A 17,643-nucleotide genomic window follows, 5' to 3' on the forward strand; every position below is an offset into this window, starting at 1 on the left:
CTCATTCAGGTTTAAAACAACTTTTGAGTAAATGATGGTATAAAAATAAAACATTATGACAGAATTGACAGACACATGACAGAATATTTATTTTTGGGGGAACTATTCATTTAACGTTAAAAAAACGCAAAGACAAAAATCACTCACTACTCTTGACTGAAAAACTTTAATACAGTTGCTTTAGGAATCAGTCTATATAGTGTTTTATTTTTTATATTTGTTCAAGTTCATTGAATGCTCCTGCTAAATACACATATTGTACCTGAAAATAAAGCACTGTTTGTTTTATTTATATATTATGTGTATTTGTAATGTGTATCTTTGTTCTTATTTTTTAATAAGAAAGATAAAATAATGACAAAGATTTTTATCTTCGCCCACTTTGACCTAAATATCTGCCATGTCTTTTTTTTTTTTTTTGATACCTTGAAGGGCTTTGTCTTTCTAGTTTGGCTGTAATGCTCAGACAACTTGTAAAACCAAAATAGTAAAACCAACATGACAAAGAATCGTGATAAAATTGTGAATCGTGATATTATTATTTTTTTTAAATCGTGATACGATATTTTTTCCATATCACCCACCCCTATAATTACGTCAAAACTGCAAAACAAATAAATATATCATTGCCTGTGATGCTGCTCTCTCAGTCACCTGCTCCAGGTCGGCCTGCATCTTCCTCTGCTGTTCCTTGTATTCCATAAGCTGCTTCTGCAGTTCATCTATTAATGTCCCAAGAAAATCTTAACATAAGACAACATGCAATTTAGAGATGGGCACAAGTATCCGCAAACTCAGGTGCTTGGAAATGAAAGTAATGATCAATCATCAAAACACTGATCCACGCATGACATGACTTCTCACTGAATTAAAAATACAAAAACATCACTTTCAATTTTGGGTCATTCCATGTCAAATAGACTTAAAATAGAAATGTGCTTTAATATTATTATAGTTGTATAGCTTAGTACAGGGGTAGGCAACGTCGGTCCTGGAGTGCCGATGTCCTGCAGAGTTTAGCTCCAACCCTGAAAAAAACCTCACCTGCCTGCAGCCCTAGTAATTCTGAAGACCTTGATTAGCTTGTTCAGGTGTGTTTGATTAGGGTTGCAGCTAAACTCTACAGGACAGCAGCACTCCAGGACCGACGTTGCCTACCCCTGGTTTAGTAAATATCAAACTTGATTAAAAGTCAGTGGTTCAGTATTTATATTTAATTAGTGGAACTATAGCAACCGCTTTCTCCATTGCCATGTTTTGCTAGAAAGCATAGAGAATAGCGAAATGCTTGAATAAACTCTTAGGTAAGAGTGACGGTTAAGATGTTTGTTGCAACACTTTTAAAGAAATCCCCTGCCTCCAGGCCCTGGTTCTTAAAAAAAAAAAACTGTTGTTTTGGTAACTTCAATTTTAAGGCTCTGCATGGTTCAGGGGTTAGGGGTATCTGAATGACTCCATGAATAAACTGTTAAATTGTACATATTTTCAGGGGTCAAAATGTGTCACTTTGCAACCTTTTTGTCTTTTAAAGAGCAATGCTTGAAGAACAAATAATTTTGAAACTTGAAATGTATCGTTTCGCTCTATCAAAACAATTCTTCATGTTGCCACTGTTTTATTATTTATAAATCCACATCTAATTTCACCTTTAGTACTGCATGTATGAACATACTACTGTGCATCACTGTACTACCCCTGGAAAATAATGGGGCACTGCTGGTGTTTTGAGACTTACTACTGTAGAACTGGCATACCGTGCAACACTAATACACAACTGTGGTCAAGCCAGCCACATTTTGAAAATTATTTGCCGGAAGGTCAGAAATAAAAAAAATTCTGAGCATTTCTTTCAGTTGGCCATTAAGATTTTTGTACTTTTTATAACATGGTCTATAATGAATGAATATGGGAGATGCTAAAAAAAAAAAACTTATGAAAATTATTATATTATACCTGGTATTCTCAGTTGTTGGTCAAATATTATACCCCTGCTCGAAAACAGTAGTAGTCAAAATTAATGTCTGGTCGAGGGAGTGTAAAACTAATGCATGTGCTCAATTATTTTATTTATAGTAATGCAATGAAACGTGACAAATTTTGTTATACAATCACTCAATCAATAAAAGTAAGTAATGCGTATAATTTATTGAGCACTGGCCTGAAGAAAGACTATATGTTAAATATAGCTGCAAGCAGCGATGGCAGGCCCAAGCCATCAGTGCAAACGCCACCCCGGTGGCATCAGGAAAACTGTGCCCAGCGGGCACATGCATTACAGTAACCCTCTAGCATATGTTAATTACTGATTATATTCTTGTGTTAAATGTATTATTTATTTTCTGTGAGCTTTTTGTTTTTCTATGCATTTTTTGTATAGTGAAATAAACACAATTTCCATAAGTTGTAGTTTGCTTTTTTCCCAAATTATTAAATAATAAACAAATAATAATAAAGTTAAATACCTTAACCAAGTTAGTGTTTTCTTCTTACCAATGTATTTTAATTGTGTAGGGTCATTAAAAGCAAATAATGAGATATATCATCTCCAGACATCAATTTGTGCTATTACTGCATCTGTTGAGTGCTTGAATAGAAACAAATAACCAAAATGTCCATCCCTATGATGCGATTTCAAATTTTCCTTTCTCTTTAGAGTGTTACAAGCTGATTGTGCATAGATAAGATCCCTGAAGTTGCAAAGACTAAATCTCAAAACCAAAGAGATATTCTTTATCAAAGTTAAGACTCTGCCACGCCTTCCTAAAACGGCTCATTCAAACACGCCCCCACGTCTACGTCACAATGTGGATCACGATGTGGAAATATTTGCGCAATGCCGCCCAAATGTTCGCAAAGAAAGGCGGCGTGGTTTCAGTAACCGCAGTAGTGTTGATGCAGCCATGTGTGTTTCTATGCGAAAGGAAAAGCACTTTATTTGGCCTTCCGAAAGTAGCTGCATTTAGGAATCATTAAGATTACTTGCAACAGAACAGCACAACCCAGATGTTATCACAATGCATTTTATGATGACCGTTTAGTGAACCAAGGAGAGGAGGCAATTCTGACTGTGCTATTACAATCTGGCTCTTCTGAATCAGCGACTGTAATTATGTTTTGTTATTAATTTAAATATTTGCTATTGACCGTTCAAATGCGGAGTTTGCACGTCGTGTGTGTGTGTGTGTGTGTGTGAGAGAGAGAGACAGAGGTCACATCACAGTAGAGTCAGCTGTCTTAATCGCGCCTTGTGTGCAAATACATACGAGCTTCTTCACTGTGTCTGTCACGTGACTCTGTTCCCCTCTTGAGCTTGAACTGATGGTAAAACTAAGAAACATTATTAACTGTCTTTACTTTTATTTTGAAAGCTGAAGCTCGTGATTATGGAAAGGGGCGTTACATTTCCGACGAGTACTTGTTGTGTTCGGCCAATCACAATGCACTGTGCCAGTTGGCCAATCAGAGTAGACTGTGCTTGTCGGAAGGAGGGACTTTGCAGAAAACGAAGCGTTTGAGAGAGGCGGTGGATAGAGGAACTACAATGTACAGTATTTGAAAAATAATGCGTTTTTTTACCATTAAAGCATGTCAACATATTCTGTTACACCAAATACACAAAATAATGATCTTTAAAAAAGCATCATATGACCCCTTTAAACTAACTGGCTCCACTTCTTCATACCATTTTTTGCCTTCATATCTTCATACAGCTCCAGTTTGCTGAGCATTTCCTCTCTCTCTTCTTGCAATTCAGTAATGCGACTATGTAGGGACATGACATCAGGGGACATGTCGAGACATACTCCAGACTGAAGTAAAAAAACAGAAAGCAGTTAGTTTAATTTAGCTGGATATTAATCTGTGCAAATCTAATGAAAAAATAATATACTTTCTTACCTGAACTTTTTTTAGTTCCCCCTCGATCTGCCTGATCCTAGATTTGGACCATGCTTTCATTTTTAAGAACTTTGCTTCTGCTTTACTGGCCTCTGCTTCTTTCAGCTTCACTTGGGCTGAATTGGACAGAACAAAACAGATTGAAATATTAAAAGGAAGGAAGGACACTGAGAGTTTAAAAAAATGCAACGACAGGACACAGAATATCTTTAACTGAAAATAATAAACACCCTTTTACTATCATGTAGGCACATTATAAGAAGGTGTCTGCTACATCTGTAAAACATGACATGTGACCCTGGACCACAAAACCAGTCTTAAGTAGCACGGGTATATTTGTAGCAACAGCCAAAAATACGTTGTATGGGTAAAAATTATTGATTTTTCTTTTATGCCAAAAATCATTAGGATATTGAGTAAAGATCATGTTCCATGAAGATATTTAGTAAATTTCCTACCGTAAATATATATATAAAAAATAATGTTTCATTAGTAATATGCATTGCAAATATTGCAGATTTTCAAATAGTTTCAAATATCTCGGCCAAACATTGTCTAATCATAACAAACCATACATAAATGCACACCTGCAAACTCACAAGAGGTCAAAAGTTCAGAATATGACCTTTGTGGGGGGCCCCCCCCAGATTTTTTTTTAGAATTTAACATGTAAATGAAGAGTTCTGGTGCACTCTGACAACAAAATAAAGGAAACATTTATACCACAAACGTTTTGGACAGTGCAACTCTGTTGTCATTGGTGTTCTTACTTCTCTTTGTGAGCAGTGGAGTAATTTATTTGTGCAAATTTTAATGTTCACATTAGAGTGCGCATACTAGCAACAAACTCCATCTTTTCACTGCAGAGGAAATAGAAGCTGCATCTGAAGTGGCATTAGATGTATTTACACAGACTGTTTGATGAAGCTGAGGTGCCATAAATGGATTTACACCACAAAATTTCAAATGTTCAAAAAGATTAACGTTTTAAAAATGTTGGGAAAACTGCAATACGTTTAAATATGAAACCAAACCACCAGTAGATGTTGGTAAATTACTTTTTTAATGAGCGAGTCATTAATGAGTCATTCATTCAAACGGCTGATTCATTCAAAAACGAGGCAAGTGACTAATGTCTTTATGAATGGGTTACTGAATCATTGACTCACTTGATTCGTTCAAACACAAGGACTCATTCTCTAACGAAACAACATTTCTACTGTGGCTTTGATTGAAACTTTGTCAGCGAACTTGAGCAAAAACAGTCAATATTGTATTACAAATTGCAAACTTTATGTCTGTTTCACTTACAATGAAGAACTTCTACGCCGACGACATGTTTACATGTGGATGTGGGCATAAGTGTGCCTTCAAAACGGACCGGCTGTGAGATGAGGTGCATTCAATTTGAAGCAGACCGATCGGACATCAAAGTACCGCGAGGCGAGAGCGATTAGAATGCATGCGGGGCCATCTGCTCTCTGTAGCTCTCGCGGTGCTTTGATGTCATACTGCGATCGGTCTGTGTGGTGCTGCTTCAAGTCGAACCAAGAAAGGGACTTTGGTCCAACACACTCCTGTCTTCGAGCTTGCACTTTCTATCGCTCTTTCTCTGGCCAGAGAATAAATAAATAGTGAAATTATTTTAAAAAAGAAACTATACTCTAAATATAAAACTAAACACGCCAGTAGGTGGTGGCAAATCCCTGTCTTAAGCGAGTCATTTAATTATTCATTCAATCACTTGGTTCAAATGGCTGATTCATTCAGAAACGAAGCAAGTGACTGCTTTATGAATGGTTCACTGAATCATTGATTCACTCGATTCATTTAAAAACGTGGATTCATTAACGAAACACAGCTGTGTGTTGATCAAAGACGCACAACAGTTCTCATAGGGCTTTATTTTCATTAGTGAAATTACTGACAATGTGTCTAAAATGTAATTATTCACACCTTCACCTTATCTTAATTTTTAGGTAAAAACTTTTATGCAACCTATTTTTGTCTTTCTACCAGCCAATTATGATTTTGAAAGAAAACACGCAGTGCTTGTTATAGTAACACTTTTTCGTGCATCTGACTGACAGAACCAAGCACCTGTATTTCTGCCAGTGGTGCTGTTAATGTTATGGTTATTTTAGCAAATAGTTTGCTCTATAAATTCAGTTCCACAGCATTAAACTGAAGAGGGTAAACTTTCACTCGACTGAAACTACACATGCATTTTAGGTGTTCTTGCTCCATCCAAGCAATAAATGCACGTCTTTGAATGAGTGCTGTAGCATATTCTTCAACCACTCAGGTAATGTCAATACGACCCATTTCAGGAGCTAAAATTATATTTTAAAATCAGTTAGGGCTATAGAAATGCATATTAATATTTACAAATAAATCTCCATATTACACGTAGGCTAGCCTTCTTTCTATCTGACCCCCCCCAGATCTAGTTTTGACCTCCATGAGGGGGGACAAAGCCTTCTTTAGGGGGGTCAGACCCCCCCAACCCCCCGTAATTCGCACCCTGCATAGAAGCATTGTCACCAATGGAGCTACGAACATTTTAGGCTTAAAATGCTTTTGGGAAAAACAGCCCTGTTTGATAAAATCATGAATAAATTTAGGATTAAATATAGGAATATAAATGATACAGATGTAATGCTCTATATAACAGATTAGAGCTACATGAAACTGTAAATTAAATTAATTAATTTGGACAGTATACTGGAAGCAGAGAGAAATGTGGACTTCTATCCTGAACCTTATTTTACAATGTGGTGTTTTCCCTAAAAAAAAAAAAAAAAAAAAAAGAGACAAATTACTAGTTTAGGGCACATCTCTAAATGGAGACGTTAGACACTGCTACATTAAGTGATCCATTAAGACAAAAGTTAATAGATCTTTCGTAGCATTTGGACCAATCAGACACACAACTATTTGTTATATTTAACAAATAATCTCTTGTGTCCCCTCAACTAACCAAAGGGCCAACTATGCGGGTCTGTGGACCCTTCCGCCGAAATGCATCTAACACCTAAGAAAGGCAGAACAGGCCTCTGGTTCCATGGCAACCCATCTGATAACACTTGTTTTACTGCACAAAGGAATGCGGGCAGAGCAACTCACTTAATTTCCTCTTAGGAAAGAGACATTATGCCATAAAAATGGACTCTTCTCCAATTAATTCATAGAAAAACCTTTCTTTGAATGAACACACGTATCTTCAGGTCATTGTGTATATTATTACTGTTCTTGTATGTTTTTGTGTATTGTATACCGTTTTATGCATGCTTACGATAGATCACTGGTTAATATCCCTTTAACTGTACCATGTTTAGTCTCTATCAATTCGTCTTCGGATCATTTAATTGAGAGTGAACATTACATGTTGATACCTATGCAACATATTAGTGTGCTAAGAATCTTTAGTAGTTTGTGCATTAACCCAGGCGAATTACCTATGCAAATTACCATGTTCAGAGACAAAGAGACGTAAAACCTTCCCTCCAAAAGTTCAGGACTCCATTGGCTCTTTGACACCCGGGAGGTGTGACCTCTATAGCAGATAAAGCTCTCACATCAGTGACGCCCCTGCAGTCTGCGGTTCTGTTAGATCCTAAGAGGATGAGGAGGATGTGAGCTAGAACTCTTCTGGATCCTTAAGTTTTTGTGCCAGGCCTTGCGGCCTTGACTTTCCATTCAACCAAGGATCCTCGGATCTCAGCAGATCTCTTTCTTAGCTCTTTTTCCCTTTCTACCTGGGAAGAAAGTCTACCCGAGACTGCATCCGGACACACGTTCAATGACCAAAAGACAATGCAAGTATCATACATTAAACTAAACGAAACAGAGGTTTAGTATAAGTTATAGACCCCGTTATAAACGGCGCTGATGGTTTTATTCAGGTGGTTAACTGACTCTTTTCATAGCTTCATTCTCTGGTTTCCTGATGGTTTCATCCATCAACTCTCATTTGCCCTTTCCCCATGTATGAGTGATTGTATGTTTGTTTGTTAGACTACTTTGCGTTAGTGTTTAGTTAATAAAACTCTTCTGCACAAATTACATGAGTTTCTGATTCTGCCTTGAAAATTAATGTCCCTTTACGATTTTTGCTCTAATGTATTAATACTTAGGAAAGTATTTTCTGTGGCCAAGAAAATATCCTTTCTTAGTGTTGATATGAACTTACACGAAATGTTCGATGGACGAACAGATTAGTTGATGGCAGTTTATTTCTGCTACAGTTATTACTATCAGCCGATATAAATAATTGTAATTAATCATAATTAATTGTTATTATTTACATACAATTCCCTTTTGAGCTACAATTTGCTAAACTTTAAACAAAATTTTTAAATTCCAAGTTACTGTGATGTGCTTAACCAGCACTGATTTAATTTGAGAAAGGAAGGTCAAACTCTAGACAAAATTCATTAAGCATGTGACATGATTGTTTACCTTGCAGCTCTGTGATTCTCTGAGCTGTAATGCAGGTGGATTGGTTTGCTGATGCATCTGCAGGCTGTGATATAGAGCGCTGAAGAGTCTCAAGCTGTCTGCGTAAGGCCTGCTCCTTCTCTGACAACTCAGTCTCGTGTTTATCAGCAGCACTGAGCAGCTCTGCTTCATGTTTCTCCAGCAGATCCTTGATCCGAGCCCGAGTAATGTGACGTTCTGCCTCCAGCTTTGACTGAAAGTTTTCTCTCTCACCCCGCAAGAGCTGTATTTGTTCTGTCAGCTCCTACCAAACAAACACACACAACTCACTTTACAAATCAACTCTGAGAACTGTAAGCAATAGGGACTGACTTTATAATGTAATTATTTCCTTAAGGGTGCACAAACATACAGACACCAATCACACAGGAAGCAACAAACTATAACAAAAACCAAGGAAATGGAATTATGATAAAAAAAATCATAACGTGAATGAATGTTATGAATGATCTTCAAAAGTTTGCGTGTATTAAGGAGTATATAGTTTGTTATTTTCTTTTTTTTTTGTCCTGTTTCTTTCTGTTCCAATGTTGTTCCTATTTTCTCACCCCGTAAAAATTTTACAAAAAAAACTGCCTATCATAAAAATGTTGTGTGAAAAAGCTTAATGGACAGTACAAAATAACTAGATGCAATTTTTATGATTATGATTTGCTTAGTAATAACACTTGTTCAATCAGTGCAAATCATGGTCTAGTGTAAAACTGCATTGGTAAATCATCGATATTTAATTTACTTTATGTACGTTAATAGGACATCATTTTTATGCAGTGCCACATCATGTGTCACATGACATCTGATCCCTAAACAAAGCATAATGAGCAATACTGTCAGCATGCAGAAGGCAGACTGATAAAAGTGCAATATAATAAACAATAAAACTGCAAGAACATGGAAGTAAGCCAAGTTTAACTGGATTTCCACCCTAAGATAAATGTTTTATATCCTGCTATGCAGTTTGAGAGGGCTGGGCAAAATGAGCAGGACAAAGCCTCTCTCTCTATTCTAATGTCTTCTCTCCACATTCCAAAGCAAAGTAGTAAACAATCGGAAAAGTGAATTTTATATTTTTCACGATCACAAAATTATGATGGTGTGCAGTGAAAATCAACTTGATGTGCCTTACGTTACTTAAGTACACATAGTTTTATTATTGAATGTGAGGTCAGACAAAAACAGAAACTCACAAGACAAGACTATCTGTATGAATCCATCTTTTTGCTGAGTAATCGATTAGTAGCGCCATGATGGATTCTAACTTCCATTTGGGTGCTCTCGTGCTCCGGTCTCCATAGAAATCCATGTTAAAACGGGGTAAAAAAAAAAAAAAAGACCAACTGTATTGAAACTTTTTCAATTTAACTGAATATAAAAATGTGCACAGGGTTAAGCTGTGATGTTGCTGGCTGCCACAGTAACGGAAAGAAGATTAAGGAATTCCTGCACAGCACTTGTTTTGCGTAACTTACCAGCGAATCTGTCCGTGTCCGGCGCTGTATGAATGACTTGCAGTGCTTAAGTTAAAATACTGTGTGTGAAATAATAAAATAATGTGTGCACTTATTTTGTGGACAAAATCCTGCGAACTTCGCTCCGATCGAGAGCTGTTCGTAGGATATGTGCCCTCATCTGTTTTCAATGCAGCTAACCGTGGGTGGCTTCATGTCATCTATGCACTCGTTAAACTATGACAGACGAGTTACTGCAAAAAAACGGTCATTGTGTCACTGTAAAGCAGGGGTAGGGCTGCCCAAACTCGATTCTAGAGGGCTGGTGTCCTGCAGAGTTTAGCTCCAACCCCAAACAGACACACCTGAACCAGCTAATCAAGCTCTTACTAGGCATACTAGAAACTTCAAGACAGGTGTGTCAAGGCAAGTTGGAGCAGGACACCAGCTCTCCAGGATCGAGTTTGGGCACCCCGCTGTAAAGTGATGAAACTATGGTGCCATGTGCTTTTTAAAACCATTTTCATAGGTTTAACGCTATATTATCGGCTCTGAAAATACGTTAATTTGACTAGAAACACCAGAGACCGGAAAAGTAAAGCACTGTTCCAGTCATGCGAGACTTCCGCGTTCAGAAAAAGGTGGATATGACCAGTAATATCTAATTTGCAAAAAAATGTGATTGAGAATTTGGAAATACATGTTTGCCATAAAAAGTGATTGCATTTTAAGTAAGCCAAGTTTTGCCACTGCATAGCATTTTATGCATTTTTAATAAACTAAATGTAAAAAAAGCATCATTGACCATTTGAGCATATTTAAATACCTTGGCTTGGTCATCTTTATTGCTGAGTGCTACATCCTTTTCCCTGATCAGCTCTTTTAAATGAGCCACAAGTTCCTTCATCTGCGTTAGCTGCTCAGTGACCTCAGCAAATCTCATATCGCTGCCCATGTCCACCTGCGGGGAGCCAGGAGCCTGAGAAAACCAAAGGATCTATTAATGCTGTTGAACATTTATGCATTTCACAATGTAAAGGGGTGAATGTTCTCATATTGCCCTGAAGAGCTTTATTGAGCTTTATTTTGCTATAACCGAGTCACAGTTGCTCACGAAATAAATATGCTGACCTATTTGCAATTATTTAAAATTAAAAGACACTCTTTACTCCTAGACATTCCCCCACTAAACATATAAGGCTGATTTCTTATCACATGCATCAAAGAAAAACAATATGTAATACTTACTCCATGCGCAGAGCCGGACTCATCTACTGAAAACCACCTCAGCATTGTATACACAACCTATGGCCTAAGACAGGAGATCTTAGACAGGAGGTTTTAAATACACAAAACGTAGTCATCTTACTGGAGGATTCTTCAAGTTTGGTCTTGGAGGTCCACTGTCCTGTATTAAAATGTCATTAAGTGTAATTGTTTATATTTTCAATAAATAAGTTGTAAACAAATGTATAACCGTTAAATATCTAAAATAAATATTATGATTTCATTATAGAGCATCATCTGATTCGAAGATTTCTGTATTCAGTCAGCAGAGAATGATTATAAATTAATATTTAAACAAAAAACGTTAACCGTCATCAATGATTAGTCAAACAAAGAAGAAAAAACATTCGCACATCACACGGTGGCAGAAATCTAATCCTAATCTCTTAAAACTCAAAGCATGCCGTGCAGCTACTAAGAATTTTTAAAAATGACATAATATTACCTTCCTCCAATAATAACATGGACTTCTATCGCTTCACATTTCCAATACAGTGCATTTTCAAGACGAAATGTTCACTCGTACATGACAAATATACATATATGTTATATTGAACGGTAGCGATTCTATAATCTTAGTCTATTATGTTTCCCAATGTGATAAACACTCATCAGTTGTTAATGCGCGAGGTTCTTCTTCTTGTTTAATGGCCGCTCGCTGCTTCTGGGCATTACTACCACCTGCTGTACACTGGCACGATGACGTTTAGATTGTATGTTTTGCCTTTGGTCTTATTAAAAAATTATTGTAAAATTGTTCTTACAGTATGAACCAGGTGAAAAAACAGAGTTAAACATGAGCTCATGTTGAAAAATGGAGAGGGAGGTGTTTTTTTTTTTTTTTTTGGTGCTAATGAGTCTTTCCTTCAATTAATATTTTAATAAATATTTTAAAACGCCTCAATAATAATAATAATAAAATTGAATATTAAGTTAATTAATATTAAGTATAATAATATGTTTATTTTATTTTAGCGCCTTTCTGCAAACTCAAGGTCGAGGTATTTTTTCACTGTTATGTTTCTCTCTGTAATACAAAAATTGGACTGTTAAACAACTCAAGTGGCTTTATTGTTATGGTAACAACAACTACAAAATTATATTTAAATGCATTCTGTGCTGATGTTATATAGTAGTCCTTTTCCAGGCAGACTTAATAAACACATTCTTGGAAAACTCTTGGAAGTCCTGCAGAATTTAACCAATCAAATGATGACTTTAAAACTGCCAAAGTGTTTCTCATTGTGTGTGTTTTATGCTGAGATTATCCTGAAACTACACACCCTTAGGATGCAAGAAATAAAAAATGAGGAAGCAGCAATCCAAGGAAATTTAATTTGTATATTTGAATATTCTTGATCACCCGAGCATCAATTCAAAGGGTCAACAGCTGCGCTCTAGGGATTTGCCCTTATGTTGTTGAAGTTTAGTTATTTAAGAAATTAATAAATAAAAAATGAATAAAGCAAGATGCCCTGCTGAAATATGCTAAATCTATGGTTTATTTAAACAGAAAAGATCAAACAAAAAAATCAAATAGCTGGCCCAGCTGATCCGTGGATCATTACATGCACCATCTTTCGAGACATGACTACCTCAGTTTGTAGAATACATTCTTGTTTTACACAAATCATATCGACTGGCACTGGCCACATACCACTACCCATTTGTTGCATTTTTCTTTGTAAGGTTCCTCAAGATGCACAAGCTGATGTGTTTGTTCATTGCTCTTCTTTAAAAAAGTTCTTGATCACAGTGAAGAATATCTAAAACATGGTGGTGGAGGCCCCGAATGTGACAGTGCATGGAAAACACAGGGCATAGCTTAAGTATTTAGTGTTGTTAATAAAGTAGTTTTTTTTTTGTTTTCATCTTCTGCTGATACTCCTCCGTCTTGATTCTGGAGTTATATATTGCTTTGCAATGATGCTCTGCGTTTCCACAATAGTATAATTTGTTAAATCTAAGATGGGCTTTATAGACTTTACATGTAAAAAAGGATTCACTTTCAAGTGCTGTGGCCAACACTGAACTTTCATTGAAACAATCTTTCACCAAAAATGTGGTCCAAAGAACTGAAGTATAGGTTCACTCCTATACTTTTGAATGGGAGAAACGGCAATGCGCAAATAGTCCCACCTTCTATGTGACTGCAGCGGCCCTTAGAAGATCTGGTTCCCATAGAAACCTGAGGCAAGACCAGCCAATGTGCATGCGCTGTCATAAGCGTGTTATAACTGTGCATGCGCATTGGCTGGTCTAGCCTGAAAAATAAGATTTTTTTAATGCTATTTGAGCATAAGAAACAACATTCATTGGGCAGTTAATTTCAGATTTTGTTGCTGATCTGAAATATGTAATTTAATTGTGTATAGCATAGCTCCATTGTATTATTGACAGTGAGGTATTTATTTATTTGCTGGGTAATGGTCCACTCATAATTATTTTTAACTGTGGTGCATTTGACAGCTGAAGATACAATTTCATGTCATTTATAGGGTTGGTATTCTCTTCTTGCAGCATGTTGTTGGTATATGATTGAGCAACATAAATAAACTAACACAGTATAAGGCATTTTAATAGTTAGCATTAATTCAAAGTTTTCTGTCATTTCCAAATAGTAATACATTGAAGGATAATCAATATGCTGTTTGGCATTTTGACAGATTTAAAGGGGTCATGTACTGAGAAACCAAAATTCCCTTGATATTTTGACATATAAGAGGTCATTTTACTATAAAACATCCTGTAAGTTTCATAACTCAAAACTATATGTTTGTAGCTTATATTAAAGTCAGTCCGCCAAAACAACAGCTTGTGGAATGTAGGCTACCACTCTATTACGTAATAGTGTGGGTAAACACCGCCTCCACAGAGGAAGATCAATGCCTGCTTCTACATCGCTGCCTGTTTAGCCCCACCCACCAATTCACGAACATGTAGTGTAAATAAAGTGAGGGGTCAAACGCAGGTCTATGTGGAAATGATAAAGATAGCTCATAATAAAAAAAGACCGTTGCACTGTGCAGGGCCAAGTTATGGAAAAACAGTCTTTGCATTGCTTTTCTTCCGATACCAACGTTAAGAAAGAGAGAATATTCGTTGCGTGCATGAGGGTGGGAACGTATGCTTGTGTATATGTGTGCTTGTTCGTCTACGTCTATGTGTCTCATCATCTCAGTCGACCCCCACCCCACCACCATGCCCTGCCGGTGGAGGATGCCGCCGGTGCGTTGGTGGTTTCTCGCGCCGGGGCAGGATGCTCGGGTGAGCGCTGGCCCACTCTCGGCGGTCGCTTGGCGGGGCCTGGCCCTACTGGCCTTGCTGGGCCCCGGTTGGGGGGGTGGGGGGCCCTTGGATCTCCGGGCCCAGGGCTCGGTCTGCCCTGGTGTGGTCGGCTGCCGGCGGAGCCTGCGGGCTTGCCGCCACGGCACCCTGGGGTGTCTATACTGTGGCTGTCGGATGTCCCACCTTCGGGCTCTCCTCTGCCCTTTTCTGGGTGGGGGCCGCAGTTGTCCCTGCGGTGGTTCCCCTGGGGGTCCCGTGCCCTGGGGGGCCTCCGGATGTTTGGGGCCTGGGTCTCTTCCATGCCTGCTTCATGCCTTGCGGGATGGGGCTGTTGTTCCCCACACACACACTATTAAACATTTACATGGAGGAACCTTATGAACACAAGTGCGCTCACACACACAGGTGTACACTCAAGCATTCACATTGGTGTAAAAACGGGTGCTCACAGACACACATTGTTCTGATCTGCTGTTGCTTCAAAACTTATTTTGTAATATTAGTTATGCGTGTTGCTCAATAACATTTAACATTTAGAATTTATTGTGATTCATACAGATGTTGGTTGTTGCTGCAGTTTCTCTGATGTTGTGTCTTCTGTTGTGTCTTCTGTTGTTTTCTCTTTTTGTCAGCAGGTATCGAAGCAAATTGTCTTTTTTTTTTTTTTCCTCTCTCTCTCTATCCCCCATTCTCTTTTTTTTTTCTCTCTCTCTCCCCCTTCTCTGTTGACTTTATCCACAATTTTTATTTTTTTTTTTGTTTTGTTTTCTAATTCCTTTTTTTTTTATTATTATTATTATTATTATTATTATTATTATTATTATTATTATTATTATTTATTTTATTTTATTTTTTCTCTCTCTTGTTTTCTCTGTCCCCTGGTCTTGTCGGTCATAGTATGGTTAAATAAAAGGGTATATAAAATTTAATTAATTAATTAATTTAAAAAAAATAAATAAATAAATAAATATATAAAAAAAAAAAAAATAATAAATAAAAAAAAAAAGGCTGTGAATGATGATAGCATAGCTACACATACGTACTGTCATGTGTTATCTGTGTTACTGACAGGCCGGGAAAAAAAAAAAAAAAAAAGAGTGAATAAACATTATTTTTAACTTTTATCTTTATTTTTAATGATCCAGACCACGTCATTAAGAACTTGGTGCTTTGTTCACTTAATTTTACCGCGGATTCGTTTACAAACAGGGAACAATTCGACACAGGATTTTCAAACAGATTGAAAGACGATACTGTGCCAACTTGGAACCAACAGTAATGTCGCAACTCACAAGTGTGAGTAAAGGCACTTCCACGCCATATCGTAATTTCCGTTATAGTGAGATGTCAACTTGTAAAAAGCATTTGTGTCCTTGTAGAACTTGTAATTATATCTTGTGAACTGGGAGCTTTCTGAGAGCTACGACTTGTACTACCTTATGGGATATCCCATATTATGGGATGATCCTACTACCTGACCACCTCAGATTCATTAGGCGTTATACTTAGGGATTGATATTTCCGAGAACGAGTCCAAGAGTGTGAACAGCTCCGAGTAGAACGTCACGTGTCGTCGTCTCAAAATCACAGTAATTACGATATGGCGTGAATGCAGCATAACTGTTCTCACTGTTGGGGCAGTCGTGGCCTAATGGTTAGAGAGTCAGACTTGTAACCCGAAGGTTGTGGGTTTGAGTCTCATGTCCGGCAGGAATTGTCGATGGGGGGAGTGAATAACCAGAACTCTCTTCCACACTCAGTACCCTCCACGACTGAGGTGAGACCCTTGAGCAAGGCACCGAACCCCTAGTCTTGCGTAGCCAGACCTTCAGACTGACAGCTGAAGGTCTGGAATAGATGGCACACACGTCTCCCGGAAATCCTGTATAATTCAACCAATCCGACAACGACTTCGACACTCCTGAAGTGTTTCCAGATAAGTGTACCATATGCATGAGGCTATGAGGCTGAGACTTCCGAACCCGCAATTGCTCCCCAGGTGCCGCAGCAATATGGCTGCCCAGTGCTCCGGATGTGTGTTCACGGTGTGTGTGTGTTGACCACTGTGTGTTTGTCAACAGGACAGAAAAAAGCCCATTACTATGTTTTTGATGGATCTTGATAACATTATAAGTGGACCACAGAGAAGAGTACAAAATAAAAAACAAAGGCAGTCCCCCTTCCCATGAACCCTTTAAAAATAAATAAAACCAGGCTATTCAAACCTACTGCTCTCTTTAGTCTAACTCTTGACAGTAAATGCACACACACACACCTATTTTTGATTGAAGAACCACCAGTTTCAACTTTTTCTTGAAAAAAATTAAAATAAAAAATGAATTTCCTTCACTACTGTGTGAGTCACAATGTTACTCATTGAAGCAATGCTTATTGTATAGATGGAATATTTGTGTGTGATATGGCCATCCACCCAGAGTTTTCACTGTTTATGACCCGAGATGCTGGGATAGGGTCCAGCATCCCTGCAACTCAATATAGGACAAACATTTTGGAAAAAAATATGGATTGATGGATGTATTTACTTTCCCCTAAGTAATATTGTTGGTGTGGTATCTGTACTTTTACTTAAGAGTGGAATTTAAGTTAAGCTAACTTTTCAACACTAAATGGATAAAAATAAAGTTAATACATTTCATCTTGTTGTACTATATGCTATGCACATGACAAGCACTACTACTACTATTAATTCTGCAGACTGCTACTGCTGTTGTTATTGCTGCTGGAGAGCAAGTACAGAGATCTGCTGTTGCCAAGACATATAAGAACATGTAAGATATGATTCTGCTGCTGTTGCACAAGTACAAATACATAATATCCCTCATCAAAGAAGAGAATAAACCGATTGCATGAACATAATACAACTCAATGAAAGCCCCCAAAATGCTGATCTACTACTAAGACATATGTACTGCTATACTGCTTCAAAAGGACCATGTAAAATGCCTGGGCCAGCTTGGCTGAATGCTGTAATACTAGTGAACTATGGCTGTGTGTACCTACTTAGTCTGATACCTTAGGCTTGTTGTTGATGAGAGAAAAAGATTATAACAAAGATTACCCCAAGATTTCTGACTGAAATTGATATTATTGTTGATAAACCTAGCTAGATGTTGAAATAGTTCTGTACAGTCCAAGTGGCAGGGAAGATGAGAAGCTCTGTCTTTGTTTTTTATATTCAGAGGAGGGAGACTGCCTGTGTTGA

At 37.6% G+C, this 17,643-nt stretch overlaps 1 protein-coding gene across 2 annotated transcripts in view; it reads right to left on the bottom strand.

The window, feature by feature from the left end:
* Window positions 1–11,825, bottom strand: part of LOC306888742 (uncharacterized protein) — a 42,329-nt gene extending 30,504 nt beyond the window's left edge. Inside the window, exons 1-7 of one of the 2 annotated variants that reach the window (XM_079447167.1) lie at window positions 11,578–11,825; window positions 11,094–11,253; window positions 10,672–10,824; window positions 8,359–8,641; window positions 3,898–4,013; window positions 3,683–3,809; window positions 655–722 (exon numbers count right to left, since the gene is read on the bottom strand). In XM_079447167.1, the coding sequence (XP_079303293.1) occupies window positions 655–722; window positions 3,683–3,809; window positions 3,898–4,013; window positions 8,359–8,641; window positions 10,672–10,824; window positions 11,094–11,138 (792 nt within the window). In that variant the 5' untranslated portion in view covers window positions 11,139–11,253; window positions 11,578–11,825. Of the gene's footprint in view, window positions 1–630; window positions 723–3,682; window positions 3,810–3,897; window positions 4,014–8,358; window positions 8,642–10,671; window positions 10,825–11,093; window positions 11,254–11,577 lie in introns of both variants that reach the window. The other variant, XM_079447166.1, reaches the window with a different exon arrangement.
* Between the last annotated feature and the right edge of the window lie 5,818 nt (window positions 11,826–17,643).

The sequence above is a fragment of the Barbus barbus genome (assembly GCF_936440315.1).
Source record: "Barbus barbus genome assembly, chromosome: 22".
In the NCBI taxonomy this organism is placed as follows: Eukaryota; Metazoa; Chordata; class Actinopteri; order Cypriniformes; family Cyprinidae; genus Barbus; species Barbus barbus.